This window comes from Gymnoscopelus microlampas, assembly GCF_963454915.1.
Source record: "Gymnoscopelus microlampas genome assembly, chromosome: 20".
Classification (NCBI taxonomy): domain Eukaryota; kingdom Metazoa; phylum Chordata; class Actinopteri; order Myctophiformes; family Myctophidae; genus Gymnoscopelus; species Gymnoscopelus microlampas.
Genome location: NC_139957.1, coordinates 32,181,890 through 32,200,990, shown reverse-complemented (window position 1 = coordinate 32,200,990; position 19,101 = coordinate 32,181,890). Strand labels below are relative to the sequence as shown.

Sequence of the window (19,101 nt, the reverse complement as noted above, 5' to 3'; positions counted from 1 at the left end):
CCTGGACCTTGTTTGGATTTCAGGGTTGCAGTATGTTGAATTGTTTTCTGACAGGGGTGGACATGGAGGCAATTAAAACTGTCCTCGATGGCCCGGCGACAACAGTCGTCAAGGGGACTGGGTGGTTGTGGTGGAAACAGGTAATTTGTTTCGCTAGTGTGAATTACACAGAAGAAACCGAATCCAGGTTTTTAGAAATGGCGTGCTGCATATTTGAGAGAAAGGAACGCCTCCTAGAATAGCATTGTTATTGTTTTGCTCTGCTTTTTTTCCTCTAACTTATACAAATGACTCAGGTGAAATGACTGTGGTTTGTGGTTTGAGGTTCCCCGGTGAAACCTGAGCCAAGTAAAGGCTAGTTTCCCTTTCAACATGTTCTGCTGGCATGACAGGGTGACACCGCATGACTCTGCTGGGCCTCGCCGGAGCAGGCCCCTCCCTGCGTGTGTGTTTAAACAGCTAATGGAATTCCATAAGCCATTCGTCTGCCTATCTGTCATTACTGAGCCACTTCCCTCCCAGTGACTCTCCGGCGCTGCGATGCTTTCCAGTTAGCCCAGATCAGAGATCTCCCAGGCCTACAGTAAAAGACATCAACCCCGCCCACAGGAGCCTCGGCCTCCTCTGCAGACGAGGTCATGATGATGAGGTCACTACTCTGGCAGTGCCTTAACATTGCCCCATCACTCTGCCCGGATGTTCTACACAGTAAAATCCTGAGCCTTCATTTAACCCTGAGAGAATGCAAAAATGGACCCGGGTTACTGGCCCGTTCTGGGCAGAATTTGCTGCGTAGGGGCATCCGGGTGGCAAAGTGGTAAAGTACCTACCCACCACCGTATAGACAGGGCTTAAATTCCTTCATTCCAACGAACACAATTGGCCGTGTTCATGACTGGGACGCAAGCAGGGGAGGGCGTGCTCTGTTGCTGCAGTAGAGACTCCTAAGATTGATTGATTGACGTTTTTATTGACAAAACCGCATATAGATGAACATATCGTTGTTGTCGGGCAGAAACCAGCTAACTCCATTTTTGAGCTTTTTAATTTGTTTTCATAAATCAGTGCTATTGAACACCCTTTACGTCTGTGTGTTGGTTAAAAAAATATTGAACCTATGAAAGGTATTAAAAAGCGCTTCTGACAAAACCAGCTAACTCCATTGGATCCTCAAACTTTCTGCTAAACCAGCTAACTCCACCAAAGGGGGGTGGAGTTAGCTGGTTTGGCTGACTCCAAGCTTCACACCCTTTTGACCTCCAACCTCAATGTGAGCTTGGAGGTCCATTCAGCTGTTCTTATCAATGATGAACAAAACCTCCTATTAAAACCTCCCATAATTCCACTTTTTGTTTTGTTTTTTCATTTCCTGAAAAATGAACTTTTTGGAGTTAGCTGGTTTCTGCCCGACATCAGAGATATAATATTTGTACATATCTGTCAAAAGGATAAAATATGAAAAATCGTATTTCATTGCGATCTTAGCAACTCCCACAGGTTGGTTGTGGCGCCTGTCCAGCAAAGAGAGAAACTGAGAGGGAAAGCGTGTTCCTCTGTGTGCGTTAACGGCCTCCTGGTGAAACTCCTCACTGTCAGGTGAAAAGAAGTGGCTGGCGACTCCATGTGTATTGGAGGAGACATGTGGTTGTTTACACCCTCCCCAAGACCAACAGTAGGGGTTTGCAGTGACAGGGACTATAGCCACGGGGGGAGAGATTGGCAATGACTAAATTGGGGAGGAAAAATTGCTGTGTAGGAGGTCCACCGCAGACTAAGAGAGACTTGTCTCTCTGTTTTTTAGAGAGAAACCCTTTTTCTCTCTCTGTCTCCATCTCTTGCCCTCTGTAATGAGGGCGAGAGAGCATTCAATCAACAACGTTATGAGAAAAAGAGGGACCAGGGCCCCCTGTTCTCTCCAAGCCCCCAAATCTTCCCTCTTGAACTTGTCCTTCCCAGACCTCCCATTACATCTCACATTCCACAGGCATTAATCTGACATCCATCCAGAGGCCAGCGCTTGCGCTTATTTACTTTTTATTAGCACCGATCAAACAGGAACACTTGTTAATGACCAACCAAAACCAGAGACGCAGCGACTCTGAGAAAGAAAAAAGGAGCGAGAGAGAACAGATGCGCTGCTCTCTGCCAACATTTCCTTTCCATTTCCAGTTTCTCATGGCGATTTGATAGAGACGTCACGCCGATTTGAACATTTCTGATTCATCGAGGTTGACTTCGCCTTCATCGTTCATCCTGCCACAGCTATGGCGTGATGGAATCTATTAAGGTTGGGCAGCAGTGTGGTTCATCAGGACTGAACAGACCTAACTGAGAGAAATAAATCCAAGTATCTGTCCCATGGTCGAGGGCAATTCGCCAGCTAGTTGGAGGCGCTTGGGTAAAAGATCTGTGTTGCGCAGCTTAATAAGATACATGCTAAGCCTGTTTTATTATGCGGTATGTACTGTACCAAGGCATGTCATCCTTTGGCAGCGGCCCTCGTGGTGAATATGTCACAGAGAACATGAGATTATGGAGGAATGCAGGCCTGTTTTGAATGTGTGTTCACTCCTCCGCCATCATCGTCTTGCAGAAGGACGCAAAGACAAGAGATCGTCCGACCACAGACATGTACATGAACGCGCTGTCTTGTGACAAGAGCACTGAAAAACATGTTCTAAATTAAGAGTTAATGAAGCAGAACAATGAATATGATGTAACACTGGCAGTGTCTTAATCAAAGAGTTTCCCGATGTTTCACATCTGCTACAGGACAGGATAACAACTTATACAAAGACTGTTGTAGTGTTACAATAGAAATTCCACATGAATGCACAGCTGAGACTCAGGAAATAACTCAAAGCTGGTACATTAGTTTTGTTTCTTGAGGGAGTAAATATGTGCTTTGTATCTGTACTCTGTACAGTGTGTGTGTGTGTGTGTGTGTGTGTGCGTGTGCGTGCGTGCGTGCGTGCGTGCACATGTTATCTGGCCAATGTGGTTGTCTGATTCCCCTCCACTGGCAGGGACCCGTTATTTACAGGACCCTGGCAGACTGGCAAACATGGCGCATGCCAAACAGACATTCTGCTCTGACTTCTTTTTAAGTTTGCTCTAATCAACCACTGGCACCGGAGCCCAAAGAGAGTGGCTTTTTGTCATCTTTGAATCTCAAAGCAACTTGAAGAATCCATGATGATTAAAGAGGTTTTTTTGCGCCTGGTATGCTTCTGTGGCACCGCTTGGTGCTGCAGCGGTCGGGCAGAAAGCAGACCTCTAGAACGAAAAGATCTTCAAGAGGTCTTGGCTAATGGCTGGAGTGTTGGTTGTGGGGATGGCATGGGGATAAGCGCAGTACCGAGGCTGCCTCCCTCCCAGTCAGGTCCCACGAGACGACTGGTGTGATTGATGGGCCTGTTGGACCTCTCAATGAGCTTAGCAGAGGACCCCCCCCCCACCAACCCCCACGCAGGGTGGTCTGGGGTTGTGATTGTACTAAATTAACAATTAAACATTCTGTCCAGCAGAGGAACCCATTTGACCAGACTCTCTCTCACTGCCTGCTCCCTACTTCCTCTCCCATCACTTTCTCACTCATTTTGCATAAGCTCCTTTCAATTGAATCCCCTCGGTAATGCTCGCCTCTGGACAATGTTGACTTTCGTCTCAGAAAATGGCTTGAATGGATGTTTGTTTAGATTTCAAATTAGGACAGTGCCACCAACCAAGAAGTTCCTAGAAATGTGAATTGCACTTCACGAGTCAGGGGGTCCAAGTAAATATTATTGAACAGTTGCCAGTGGAATGCACAATACGTTTGGCTAGTGAAGGACAATAAATGAGTGAGGGAGGGGTGGCTAAGCCTGTCTTTGACTTGGCCTAGATGCACAAGTCTCTGTTTGTGTGCTTAGTGGATACAGGCTGGCTGTAGTTTGGGCTGTAGGGGGGGACACTAATGATGCACTGCCTGAGGTTGCTCTTGCATGCCACTGACTTGGTAGCTGTGACAACAAACATTTCCATGCTCAGGACCCACAGGAGGATAGGAGTACTCAGCCAAGCAAGATCATACTTACAGTAGACGTATGATTTATAAATGATAAATGTGTCTGGTATTGCATAAAACAATACCAGATATATTTTTTTATAGTTCGGTATTGATTAGATTATAGCCTCACAGAATTTACTATGACTTTTCTTTTTCCTCAAGCCATGTTAAAGCTACAATCCGACACTTATTTTAATGAACAAAGGTTATGTTAACTAATCTGTATGGTGGAATATATTAAAAAACTAGCACATCTGTAGTGATGGAAGGTGGTCTCTCAACTCTTCCATTGAGAAGTTTTGACTCTGGTGTCGGATAGGACACCGACTAATTGACAATGGCAATAAAGTTATAGGAAGATGGTGCACCAGATTGGATACTGGATGTGCCTCCATCTTTCTTGTAGTTCAGACATAATTGCAATTACCTCTCTCCATCGTTAGAGGACATAAACCTTAGAGATTGTAACCTTTTCAGACTGAGGTGGTAGTCGGTAATGATGGTAGAAGTCTTCTCCTCCTCACTAATAAGCTTTATTGAGATTCCTGACCCCCCCACTGGGCTTACCCTGGCATGTGCGCCCTGCTGTCACTCAGGTCAGACGTTCCCTGATCCCGTCACCGCGGGAAGGTGCGCCCACCACCTTACCACAACAGCTCATTACTCAGAACGGGATTAGGAGGGTGTGGAGATGGGTTCAGTCTGACCCACTTCTGATCTCCCAGGCCTCTGATGCCTCTGCCCTGCCTGGTACAGTCCACTTTAAAACTTCCACGGGTCCAGTAGGTCACAGCAAGACCTAACATTGTTGGACAATGGACGATGAAGCCACAAATTAGAATAGGAAAGAAAAAGACTTGGAACGAAGATAGCGGCATGAAGTTACATCTATATCTATATCTATATCTATCTATCTATCTATCTATATCTATATCTATATCTATATCTATATATATACAATTGGCAAACTGGATGTGTGCGTGTTTGTCTGTTTGTCTGTTAGGTTTCGTGTTTGTTTTGTGTTTGTCACTTGCATGTTAGGTTTCGCTTTTGGTTTGCGTGTTGCAGTTAGGTTTCGCTTTCGGTTTGCATGCTGCAGTTAGGTTTCGCTTTCGTTTTGCGCGTTGCCAAATCATGTGCGAGAAACAAGCACCGGTGTTGCAAGGAACGTCTATACGCTCTTCTGTCTCTGTCTCCGATGTGCGGGCCAGGCTACTAGACGGGAGGGCCCTCTAGTATTAGTACATTTCTCCTTCTCATACCTTCACCACCTGTACTGCTGTCCTGTTAACACTGAGAGGTCGGTGAACTCACAAGAACCCTTTTGGCAGCTGGAGTAGGAACCTCAAATCCCCCATCATTCTCTTCAATTAACAGGTTGTCGCCTGCATAGGAAGGAAACGGAAGATAAATGACAGGGCTTCCCAAACAAACAGTGGTGCAGGACTAGAGACTCTTTGTGCCGGCATGCTGTTGGCTACTGGCGGCCGGTGAGGTAAGAGGTCAGAGGGGTTACAGAGACTGTCAGGACTGTTGGCTTCGTCCACAGTGGCTAGATGGATGGGCCAGGGCGAGGGACTCGTCGTCTGGCCCTATTTGCCCATGTGCAGGCCTTCAGACGGCTAGCCACATCAGCTCAGAGCTCCCTGTCAATCACAGAGAGATCAACACTCCATCCAGTCTGCCGTCTCCTGGACCTCCGGTCATAAACACAGTACAGTGCACCTCCCTTTCCTGGACCACTCTGCCAGGGGAAGAATGTGTTTTCTTTGCTAGCAGTACTTTGACCTGAACTGTGAGTTTCTTGTATGATTTGCCTCTGTTCTTAGCCCCGATAGCAGCACGACTTCTTTAGACTCTTTAGACTTTTAGTCCCTATTTTAACTATGGAACTTTGTGCCATGTCTTAACTTGCACCTTGGGGGTGTGTCCATGCCAATTTTACTATCTATACTGCGCATTATGAGGGCGCAATGTGTTAGCTTAGTCATGGTTGTGTTTTGGGCAGATTGTCGGCTGCCATCACCAAACTATTTGCGCCTGTCGTAAGGTGCATTCCTTTTTAGGTGGTGGAGACGCACAGAACGCTTTTATAGCGATGAAGCCAATGTCCTTTTGCATGAAGTCGAAGCACGCACAATTTAAATCTATGGGAGCAGCATCAATAATGTGATATAATGATGTCAGGAGATGCGGGGGAAACAAAATCTCTCTGCTCCCCGAAACATCAAAATGAAACAAGAGGTGTCCAAACACATTGCGTGGCCGTTACTGCAGTCAGCCTGTAGCCTAATGTCTCATGTCCAACAGACATCTGTGATATCTTGACATATCATCAACTTAATATTCACATGCTCATTCTCAATTAGGTTATTATACTAAAGCATGCCAATGCCAGTGTGTTCCGTTCCGTCCGTGCACCCTCGGAACTCAAATGGATGTGAAAAACTACAGAGACAGATAAAGAATGGCACAATGACACAATGACACTATAGATTCACTACAACGTTCTGAGAGGTTGGCTATTTCAGAATATTTATCAGCTGTATGAAGATGTCTCTCCCTCTCTCTTTCTCCACAGTGCTCTCCAAAATGCACACTGAACAGAATGGAGAGACATTCTTATGCTTAATTTATACTTGATTGCGTACCTGCTGCTAGAACCGCACCAAAAATATCTGATCTACAAGCTCATAACGCATCCCACTGCAACACGCCGTGAGCTTGTACATCAGATATTTTCAGTGTGCACGGTCGACACCCAACCAAATGAGTTTCAAACAAGTTTCTTTCCATCGCCACTCGTCTAATACTCAGAGTAGCAGCAACCTTTTTTTTTCTTTTCGTAGGATTAACTTGAAGACTCCTAATCCAAACGAGGCGCCCCGCTTTGCGCTGGGCGCTAAGTGGTGAAGATACAGTAGGGCCCTTAGTCTTGTTACTTAAATATACTGCTGTGTTAGCTTGTAAGGCTAAAGTTGTTTTGGCTCAAGTAATGGTATGATAATTTTGATTCCAACCGAGCGCCACTACATGAACTTATGTCACTAATGTTTTACTCCTTACTTGTTGAAGCGTGCTATTTGCATAGATTAGCATGAATCTTGTGCGCTTTTGGCTCTGCCTTGCACATGATTGTACAGGTTTAAAATATGAGTGCACTCTTATCTGTGGGAAAAACACAACTTTGTGTCGAGTAGTCCAGAAGGCAATTACAAATAGATGTTTTTATCCAGAGCAACTTATGCCTAATTTATGCTCTGTTGTACGACCGTGTTACACACTGCAAATAGCAGATCCATAAGCCCAAAATGTGTCACATCCACGACACGTTATGGGCTTGTGGATCGGCTATTTTTGGTGCGCAACACTGTTGTACGACTAAGAACTAAGTATTTATCAGGCTTTGCAAAGTGCAAGATCGGAGTACGGAGGAGGATGTGGAGAGGCAATTAGTCTTCCTTGCCTCAATCACAGGGTGCATTTTGTCCTTTCAGCATGACATGAGGTGAGACTCATCTAGGTGTACAGTTTCATGTTTGAAACATGGTGACGATGTGTGAATAATAACCCTGTTCGTGTTCGGCACTCAGCTCTGATTACCCCCTACGGAACAAATCACACATGTGCATGCATGCATGCATGCAAACACACACACATGCTCACATGCACACAGATGCTCACCCCTGGCGTTATGATAGTTTGACTGGCCTCTCCTCCTCCTCCGTACAATTAATGGAGCATTGCTGGAGCCTGACTGAGTGTCGAATGAGCAAAATGACATCATGTTTTCAGGCCTCCGTCAGCGAACATACAGTATGGCCGCGCTGGAGCATAAGCGGACCTACCGCGTTATTTACTACAGCGCTCCTGTGAACCTCCCAAGTACCCTACTGAAGGACACACCATGCAGTTACTGCTTTGGTAAAACAGGGGCGGGGGGGGACTATCGCTCTCCTTCAAGTCTTATACTCATCGTCATTTCTTTCTTGTGTGTACTGTTTGAGCGTTGGTCTATTGCTTAAGTAGATTTTTGGTGTGGTTGATGACAAAGGTCATGGCTGTGGCAACGTACTTCCTCCAAATATTTATGACAAATGAACTTTCTCTATGAGTTCCCAGGGGTGGGGGGGGCGGATGTATAGGTAATTTGATTATAAATGACGTCTAGTGTTATTGTTACAGTTTGCTGGATGGCAATACTGTCGTATAAATGTGGTTGATGGGGATCAATTTACGTTCACTTACTCGGGTGTCCCACAGGGCCCAGCTGTGGGTCCCCCCATTTTTCCCCCTGCCAAGATGCTCACATCTGTAAGTTATATGGTCACTTACAGCTGTCCTATTCTCACTCTCCATACATTTCCATTTGAAACAGAGGAATTCTGCTGTATGACAGTCATTTGCTTTGCCTTTTCCTTTTTTTTCTCCGCAGCATATGCAGTGATTGCAAACGGACAAGTCGAATGCCCCAAAGGTTACAAAAGGATGAACCTGACACACTGTCAAGGTAAGCTTTGAGTTATATTGTAAAATAAACTGCTTCTACCTGCTCACAGAATGAACCCGTAAGGCAAAAATCCTAACCTCACAAAATGCTAGCGTAAATCTATGTCAGGAGTGTGATAAAACATACTGTCCATACATTTCCATGTATACACAACCCCCTCAGGGCCTCTATAAAAGTATTCCTTGCCGTATGTCTAGCCCCGATGGGAACCAGGTCAAGGCTACAATTAGCCCTGTCCTGGGTCAGAGTTCATCAGTCAGTAAGCCCCCGGGGTGGCTGTTTTAATTGGTCTGTGGGGTTCTGAGTGGAGAATGGTACAGCAAGCTATGATTATGGTACATGCGGCTCCCAGTGGTTTTGTGGGAAGCTTTGTCAGAAAACCTTTTGTTTAACAGTTTGTTACTTAACTTTCTCACTAAATCGGTCAGCGGAGGCACAACTGCACGAGTTCCAGCTCACCCATCCGTCTGTGTGAAAAACAAGGCTGTCCTTAACCGCCTTATCCACAGGCTTCTGGGAGCTGGCCGGTGGTCTCATGCAGAGATAACAACCCACATACTGTTCACTTTATAAACAGTGAAATCCTCATCGTCACTTTATCCATTCGTAACTCAGAGAGAACGTATACAAATGGAACCAAATGGAACCTTACAGGTTCCATTTGGTTCCATTTGTATTTTGTACACTCTCAGGGCCCTATTTTCGCCAGTGCCTTACCCATTATCCCTAAACTTCTTTGCCATTTTTTACTATTTTTAAAAACATTTTCAAATTGTTCAAATAGCCAATCTACAAGCTCACAACGTGTCGAAGTAGATCGGCTATTAGAACTAAGAAGTTTAAGGATAATGGGTAAGGCACTGCCGAAAATAGGGTTAAATGAACACTGAAATTTTAGAATTTATTGAAAGGATAGCGCCATGAGATGTATCATCTAATTTTCTATGTTGTTATAAATACAAAATACAAATACAAAACTAGAAAAAGTTCTCCTCGGAGCACAGGTCTCCACCAGGTCAGGTACAGTAGGTTATTGTGTGCCAGCAATGTTGGGAATGCGCCAATCAGGATGGAATATGAAAAATTGGACGGAACGGTTTTGATCACTTGACTATAAAGATAATGTGTACCGATTTGCGTGATATTTGGACAAAATTTGTAGGAGTAATATAAAATTTTTTTTTGCAAAAATCGGCCTCCTGGTGGCGCTATAATAGGGCAATGTTAGCTCTCTCAGTGCCACGCCCCGAGATACCCCGAGTTTTCCCCGAGTACCCTCGCTGCCAGAACGAGAAATCCCGAGTTTTTACTTTTTACTGTGGTCGCGCTATTCTGTTTATTGTTCATGATCACTTTCGCTTCCTGACTCCTTCAGAGTCACTGGGTTCCGGTTTCATGACGCAGATTCCGTTTCCGGTTCTAATTTTTTTCCCGCGGTCATTTTTGGCCAGAATAGGGAAAGTCACGGTTTTTCACACGGTATACAAAACGAACGGAGAGGTCTACTGCTACTCTCTTTGGTCTGGGTGACGATCAGTCATCGTAGTCGTGTATAACATCGTATTTTAACCCGATCAGAAATTGTCGAAAACGTCACATCCGTTTATGACCGGATGTGACGTCGGCCTGTTTGGGAGGGGGCGAGCGAGTCAACGAGGTGATCAATGTCTCGATTTGTCGCTCTCTACTGGTAGAACTGTCGTATGAGTTTAAGACTGTATATAGACGGCTGTGGCTCAGGAGATAGAGCAGGTCGTCCAATGATCCATGGGTCGGCGGTTCGAATCCCGGCTCCTCCTGTCCACATGTCGAAGTGTCCTTGGGCAAGACACTGAACCCTACACTGCCTCCAATGATTCGGTCGGCGCTAGCTTGCCACCATTGGTGTGTGAATGTGGGAAAAGTGGGGACGCTGGCGTCGACTGTTCGCCGCTCCACCTCCCAATGTCCCCCCCTGTATGAATGAATGAACCATTGTAAAGCGCTTTGAGTAAGTTTGAGTACTTAGAAAAGCGCCATAAAAATGCAATTCATTATTATTATTATTATTATTATTATACCTACAAGCTATTAGAAAATTAAATGACAAAATAACGGGCACTGGGGGAGTACTTTATGAAAATACTCTGGCACTGAAAGAGTTAGTTAAAATGGTGGCATTTGTTCCTAAATGTAGTGCGAATGTGCGTGCAAAGTTTCACCGCAACCGGACGGTGCGTTCACAATTTGCGGCATTTTGTTCAAAACTTTCGTTTCATGACTAGACTAGAGATACTGGCCCTCATTTATCAACGCAGCGTATAAACCGCCGTATATTTTTCCATATATTCGGCGTACACCAACGTCGAAGTCACATTTATCAACGCATCCTACACAGCTGATCCGAGCTTACACTTGGTCCCAGCCTTGATAAATGTCACGGCTGAAACGAGCGTCATTTAAATAACACGCCCTTTAAAAAATCTCAAAACGCCCCGATTTTACGACATGAAGACGAACCAGAATACGACCAAAGACATGAAAAGCCAATAAGAAACGGTGTGCCCTGCTCGCCTCGGCTCGCACACACGCACGGCACACGCACACGCCTCTCTCTCGCTCCCTCTCTCTCGCTCTCGCTCTCTCTCTCTCCGACCGCGGGACTCCCGGCGCTCGTATATTTTTGAAAATAGCAGATCTACAAGCTCACAACGCGTCGCGATGCGATGCTGGCTTGTGAGCTTGTAGATCTGCTATTTTCAATACAGACAGATCTACAATCTTATCTGAATGACTGTTAAAGCAGTTTGTTAAAATTACTTTATAAAATGATATATTTTCACAGCGATTATGTATTAGTGTAGATATACACATTTAGGAGTGGATTATGTGTCCAGATGCTTGTCAGACAGTCAGACAATGGTGCTCTGCAGGTCTAGAATGGAATAAACGGGTGCAGCCAACGTCAACAACTGGTCTCGACCAGACGTGAGATTTCAGCCTACGGTAGGATAAAGCCCACGTCAGGATATATTGATAAATGCCGAAAAGTGCGGTGATCTCGCCGTACGCCCATTATTTGGTCTACACCGCGTTGATAAATGAGGGCCACTGTGTACTGATTTGTGTGATATTTGGACAAAATCTGTAGGAGTACTGTCAAAAAATGTGTTTAGCAAAAATCAGTCTGCTGGTGGCGCTAAAACAGGCCCATGTGAACATTTTGGGGTAGAGGTTCTGCTCTGGCATCCAGGGAGTGTGTGTGCACAGTTTGGCTGCGATCCAGCCAACGGTTCCGGAGATTAGCTGTACACACGGACTGACGAACGGACAGGGTGCAAAACATAGTCTCGGCCATGTCTTTCGGCCTGGCGGAGACAATAACAGAAACTAAAACATTATATAACTAACATACAGTACAAATACACAGATAGCTTGTTCTCCCTCTCCCACCCACACTCCAAGTCCTCAGCTGTTGCAAAAAAAAAGAAAGAATTGGATGCAATACAATGACCTGGATAAAAAATCCATTACATCAGCATGAGCAGTTTGTCTTGCACTCTAAGTGCACACAAATTAAAAGCATAAACAGGTTGTTTTAAGCAAAAATGAAGATGTCCTGAAAGAGTGGAAAGACATACTGTAATAGATCTCAGAAAAAGAGCAAGATTATTCCAGTCAGATGGAGCTTTGTATTGGAATGACCTGTGTCCGACTTCTTTGAAACCTCTGGGAACAATGAAAAAAGACTGAGGATTTTACTGTGTAGACAGACATGCAGTGGGGGCGAGTTTGGATGATTAGTTTATCATTGACAGTATCATAGCATATTGGAATTAGCTGCATTGATAGGAAAATTTGTACTGGCGCTAAAACCTTGGCATGGAGACACATGGCAATAGCAGCACACATCATCTGTGAACAGTAACATGATGAAAACTAATGCAAACACTGGGAATAACAAAAAGGAACTTTTTTTCTGACAATAATAGTTTTTATTGTACTGGGGATGATAACTAAGATTTATGAGTACATCTTGGTACCCAGTGACTTGACCAATGATGTCATAATCATAAAGTTTACTCAGGCCTATGGACTGTAACAACATAAACGGCTTGATGGACAGCTTTGACTCGCTCAGTGACAGGACTCATCCACAAGTTCAGCAAGTTCAACCAGTTCCCTTGTCTGCACAGTGTGAGGGGCCCGTCCATTTGTCTCAGAAATACGATGGAATTAGAGCTATTAAGCTTGGAAATTCTTTAGCACTCCATAACTTTTTTTTTAATCAAAAGTGAATAAATAAATAAATAAGAGCTGTGGACAAGGACACATTCTGTGCCGTCCAAAATGGTGTCAAGAGTTGCCAGTGAGTAATTTATCTTTCTTTTATTCGTGCTTGCTTTTTTATGATCGCTTCAAGATGTTCCCTCCTTCCAGTCGCTCGTTTCTTGAATTCCGAAAAGCAAAGCTGACAGTTACCCACAATATTTACTGGCCAGCTTTAAAGTCTGTGTCCCCATTCAGCTGCTGCTCTATTTCCAAAAAATATTTTTAATTTCAGTTCTCAGAACAAATGCCAACGAGGCAAAAATCAGATTTTTCTGGTATTCCGTCACTATTATCAAGATGGTGTCCAGCCTGCCAAACCATGGCTCTTATCCTGAATTGCTTGTATTGTGTTTTACTGGAGCAGAACTGGTCTCATATCCTGTGTCCGAGCTCTGTGTCTGAGAATAGGCATGATTCATCCTGCACCATACAGTACAAGCATCCCTCTTTCTCTCTGATCTGGCCTCTGTGGCGTCTGTACCAAGATAAGACGCCCCGTCAGATTTGCGCACAGCTGTCTGACCTCAGGACCAGACCCCTTATCTTCAGAATGCTGCACAGATACAATGTCAACTAAGTTGTCCATGTCGCTACTTGTTAAATTAAAGTACAGGCATGATTACAGTACACTGCCCCCTAGGCTGTGTCTACTGTCAGTGAAAGTAATGCGCTGTCTGGGGCAGGTCAGATTACACAGCTAAATACTGAGTGTTAATTCAACTTTTTAAGTGTAAAAAATGATTCTAGCCGAGTAAAATTAACACTCTGTACCTTACATTGTGCTAATTAACACCACGTCAAGGTGTAAGTGAGTTCTGTGGCAGTGGCTCGGTATGTTCAGTGGCCGTTTGGGAACCCGGAAGTTGCCAGGTTCAATACACAGCTCTTTGTGGCGAAGTGTCCTTGAGCAAGACACTGAACCCCTAATTGCTGCCTATGAGGGTGGTTCCTTGAATGGCTTGCTCCACCGTCTGTGTGTGAATGTGTGTGAACGCACATTGTAAAGCGCTTTGGATCAAGGCACTATAGAAATACAGACCATTTACCATTTTTTTAACTTCAAAGAACAGACAAAGTTCTACATTACTCTGGATTAATGTTTGTATTGCATCCAATGAATATATAGCCTGTACCACACACACATTACTGTAGTGACATTCATCATATTTAATACTACGTTATTGGCCAGTGGTGCGTTGAGACCTAAACCGGTCCTTATTGTGGTTTTGATGGAGAGCACGGTCATTAAGTTGCGGTCAAGACATTGCTTGCTCACTGAGAAACACACTGCTTCTCCCATTAATTGCAGTTTTGGCAAGATATTGAAAAGTAGCTCCCTGTATTCACAAATCATCAAACGGATGCTTTTTTACCTTGTGAGTTATGCTTCATGTCTGGTTTGAGACTTTAAAAGTATCAGTCTTGTAAGAGAAGAATCCTTACACTGTTACTCCCTACGACTATTACAGCCAATGCACTCCAACACGGTTCAACATAATCCTGTGTATCACAGAACCACATGAGATACGGCTGGCTGTTCCCTTTATAATGTCCATAAATAATTCCAGTGTTTATGTGGCTCCTGGTTGCTCCAGAAGTGAGGGGCGGCCCAGGGTCGCGCAAGGTCGTGGCAGACAGGTTGTCATTTTAACCAGAGTTGGGAGACTCTTTTGAACGTGGTGAAGTCACCATTACGCATCATTACCACAATAAAAACAAGCATCATACAGTGGAGTGGGGCTCAGACGGATGGCTGCGGGGTTCCAAACGTTGGGGCCCTAGCTGTAGGGGTCGTGTGTCTACGCCAGAACGACCGACCGTTAACGTTACAACAATGAGCGCTGTTGAAAGTAGCGCTGATCATAACGAGCTGTCATGGAAGTCACTCTCAATTACACCAGTCCACTCAGTAAAAACCTTAGTTTTTTATTGTACTGTAACTCTGACAGTATACAGATAGAACCAAATGGACCCCTATGGGTCCATTCCATTTGGTTCCATCTGTACACTCTCAGAGTTAAAGACAACAATAGCACTATTCTGGGACTCAGCCATGTGATGGAGGCTGAGCCCCAACTCTGACCTGAACTTTGACCTGAAAGCATGCTGCTTAAACTAAGCTCAAGTCCCTGTGGTCTCCACACATGCTGTTGATCCAGACTTGTGCTGTCTGAAGAACAACCAGTTACATCTCCCCCAAGAGATCCTCGCTGGTCATAATGCAGGCAGCCATGACAGCACTTGTCTATTGCATTTTCTTTATGTTCCCCATGGATCTCCTAAACAGGAAACAGTGCGAGGCCACTTTGCTTATAATGTAGCACGCCTGTTTAGATTGTCACTAACATCGGGGCTGAGGGCAGGGTCATTACAAGGTCAGGCTCGGCCTTGAACTGGTTCCTCCTAAGATTCTTCTCCACACACACACACACACACACACACACACACACACACACACACACACACACACACACACACACACACACACACACACACACACACACACACACACACACACACACACACACACACACACACACACACACACACACACACACAGAAGAATGGAGACACTCCCTAGATTAGCTTCAGTCCCAGGATTTATCAGACTCAAATCCTTTCCATTATAAGCTCACATTTTCCAGCAGGAGGCAAAACAGCAAAACAAGAGCAGATTAATTGGAATTCTGGGAAATTTGTGGTGGCAGGCTGTCAGGTTCCAGTCGTCACAGCAATGGACCGAAGGCCTAATGATTTACTCTCTGTAGAACAACAAACTTTCCCTGGTCCTGGAGTGATGGCATGACTAAGCACCTCAAATATGTCCTCCTATGCACCTGACTGGCACAGCTGGCTAGCTGCTGATTAGCTTGCTTACCTTGGTTTTGCCAAGTGACTCTGGCTCTTCTGTAGGCTAGCTCCACACACGCCACACAAAGGAAAAACTCTTCGGGCCCTCGGTCCCTTGACATAAACTAAAGATGCTTTTACCTTTGAGGAAATAAAAATACTAATCGAAAACATCCAGCTATTTCCTTTCTCAATGTCCTGCTTTTCCAGACAAGGTTACCACATCTTTGAGAGTTTATAACATTTGTCAACATATCAAAACGTTTTTGTAATTGTGTGTGCATATTGCGGTTCACTGGGGATGTGTCTCCGTCATGTCATCACCCCATCCTGCTTTTAAGTATTGTACAACTCAAATAAAAGTTTCCATCTTTCATCGCTACGTAGCAGCTGGTGGTTGTATTAACCTCTCGTATTGTGACACTGTCACCTTTCAAGGTGGAAAGAATACTTCAAAAGTTACTTCATCCATCATTGTTGCTGGTCTGCAAGCTTAAAACCACCTGGATTCGAACCTGTGTCTCCTGTGTGGAAAACCAAATATCTACTGCTCATGCAAAGGGGTATCCCCCTTGACCAAGGGAGATGTTAGAGGGTTATATCTGCTACAATACATGCTGTACAGTACATTAATATTTACCTAGTATAATTAAGTCTGATTCAATCTTTGTTGTCTGGGCCCATACAGGGCAACTTGACACAACATCACATTTCCATAAACTCAACAGTTTCAGAAGGGCACTGCAGTTTAGATGGATACCGCCTGACTAAATTACGTCATATTTCACAGATATTAATGAGTGTCTGATGCCTGGGATCTGCAAGAACGCTGAATGTCTCAACACTAAAGGAAGCTACCGGTGCACCTGCAAACCAGGCTCCATGCTGGACCCAGCACGAAGCCACTGTGTCTGTAAGTACTACTCTTCTTGTCTATGCCGTGTGATCAAGGCCGTGGCCAACCTTTTGGGTACACATGTACAATGTGTGGGTTCTTTTGCACATATCTTCTGATGCATATTATAGCGGTAAACTATAATATTTAAGCACACCACACACACTGGCACGTGACACTGTACAATTAAAATTGCCCCAAACAAAAATATGCACACATAATGTACTGTACATACTCATATACTGTTTAGATGTAAATATATGCTTATACTGCACACATAATGTATATAATATTTAGAAGTAGGATCCATGCACACAGCAACTTCAAAGAACCTAAAAGTGTGCTATGATTAATGTACTGTTATTCTTAATTATTTATTTGTTATTGTTGTTATTGCTGCTGCAATGTTGAGGAACTAAAACCAAAGAACTTTACTCTTCTGTACTGGTATATAAGATGTAATAATCATAACTGATTCTCAGTGGGTTATTGGGACCACCAGGGGCCCTTGAGGAGGTTCCAGGGGGTCCACAGCTAAATTTGTTAATATAGCGTCACTTTAAACCTATGTGCTGTACATTGGCTATTTAAAAATATCTACAAGCTCACAACGTGTCGCATTGCGATGCCTTGTGTGCTTGCAGATCTGATATTTTCAAACAATATTGAAAAAAAAAGAAACTTTCGATTATTTTTTTAACATTTTAACAACACAAATCTCGTACGAGAGTCCCTGGCAAAAGATATTTTTCAGATGTCGGTCTACGGCCAAATACATGGGGTCCTTGACATGTACAAGTTTGAGAACCACTGAAATGAAGCATAGCGTTAGTTCATGCAGGACACGGAAGTCTTGCACGCCAAAGCTGTAGTCAGCTGTCAGTCAGCTGATGTGAACGTCAGCTTTCTATTCCCCATTCACAGCGCACGCTGCTGGTCATTATTTCACACATTCATACTCCAATCACAGCTCACGCATTAGCAAAGAGGTTCCTTAAATACGGCTTCGTATTCACTAGGTCTCTGCTGGTCTTGCTGCCTGACCATTTCTGCTAGCTGCCTCCTCCACCCCAGCCTCCACCTTTTGATTAGAGTCTGGCATAGGCTCAAATACCTGTTATTATCTTTTATATCTGCTAATTCAATCTAATAATATATCAATGTATTGTTTATTGTTTGATATTGTATCCCTATGGCGGTTTTGCTTAGCATTCCCTGATTTTGCTTAGCATGCTGCTTTGACAAAATTCAGGGAATAATCTCCAAGAGTCGAGCCTTTAACGCCAAACTTAACTGTAGTCCATTTATTGCAATAAATGGTTGAATCTACCATGACGTGAGTGTTTCTGATTGAAATAAGAAAACTTGAATATTTCCTCAGCGGACAAGGCGGTGTCAGAGGAGAGGTCGCTGTGCTACCGATCGACGTCAGCGGGCGGCTGCTCCCTGCCCCTCGGCCAGCACATCACCAAGCAGATCTGCTGTTGCAGCCGCGTGGGCAAAGCCTGGGGCACAGGGTGTGAACGCTGCCCTCTGCCAGGATCAGGTACAGTCACCTGCAGTCAGGCCCACTCTCCTCTTGCTGTACTTGTACTGTACTGTATGTGTCTTCCCTTCTGCCTTTAACCTTTTCCACCATAACCTCTGCTTTGCACTCTCTGAAAAACAAACGTGTCCAAAATAATGAAATCAGGAATGTTTGAACTGGTGAAATGTAGCTTGATCGTACAATACGTGTTGAAATGCAGTTTGTGGGGTTCAATGTTTGTGCAGATGTAAAGTATAATTTATATGCTAACACAATGTGTGGTGTGTGTGATGGTTACAAATCAATCAGTCGATCAGCTTTATTTGTTTAGATACAGGGTCCATTGAAAACATACACAACATAAAACGCAATACATCAATAAAAAAACACACAAACACAATAAAATACCAAAGGTTACATGAGGCAATTATCCCAGTGTTTCCACAGAAACACATAACACAAGCATACCAACTACTTAAAATGGCAATAAATGTTCACACTTCAGTCACCACTCTGCTCCAGGCATCTCTAAGCAGTTCCAAATCACACATTTTATTTGATGTGGAAAGAGTCCAACAACATAACCGTTTTCATATTTTCGAGGCTACATAATAGCAGGAGTCGGTCTTGTGTTATCACTCCAGTCCCCATAGAGAAGCCCCACTAATAAAGCAGCCATGCTTCACAGCATATTTAAAGAGCTTGGCCAAGTGAAACACGGGAAGTTGTTGTCATCTTCTTGTTTTTTGCTCTGATCTAACCTTCAAAGTCTCTGAGAGAAAGAGGGAGGTTCTGTACAGTGCCCACTTTGGCCAGCGATTCATGAAGGTTGTCATAGATCAGATATCAGAGACATGTCTTTGTAGATACTCGCCCACAAACACGTACGGACACATGCGCGTGCACACACACACGCACGCACGCACGCACGCACGCACGCACGCACGCACGCACGCACA

General features: G+C 44.3%; 1 protein-coding gene across 2 annotated transcripts in view; it reads left to right on the top strand.

The window, feature by feature from the left end:
* LOC311035951 (latent-transforming growth factor beta-binding protein 2-like) overlaps nt 1-19,101 on the top strand; it is a 118,716-nt gene that overhangs the window by 60,511 nt on the left and 39,104 nt on the right. For both annotated transcript variants that reach the window (XM_084044467.1, XM_084044466.1), the window contains exons 9-11: nt 8,484-8,558; nt 16,510-16,632; nt 17,996-18,160. In XM_084044467.1, coding sequence (XP_083900593.1) covers nt 8,484-8,558; nt 16,510-16,632; nt 17,996-18,160 — 363 coding nt within the window. The remainder of the gene's footprint in view (nt 1-8,483; nt 8,559-16,509; nt 16,633-17,995; nt 18,161-19,101) is intronic.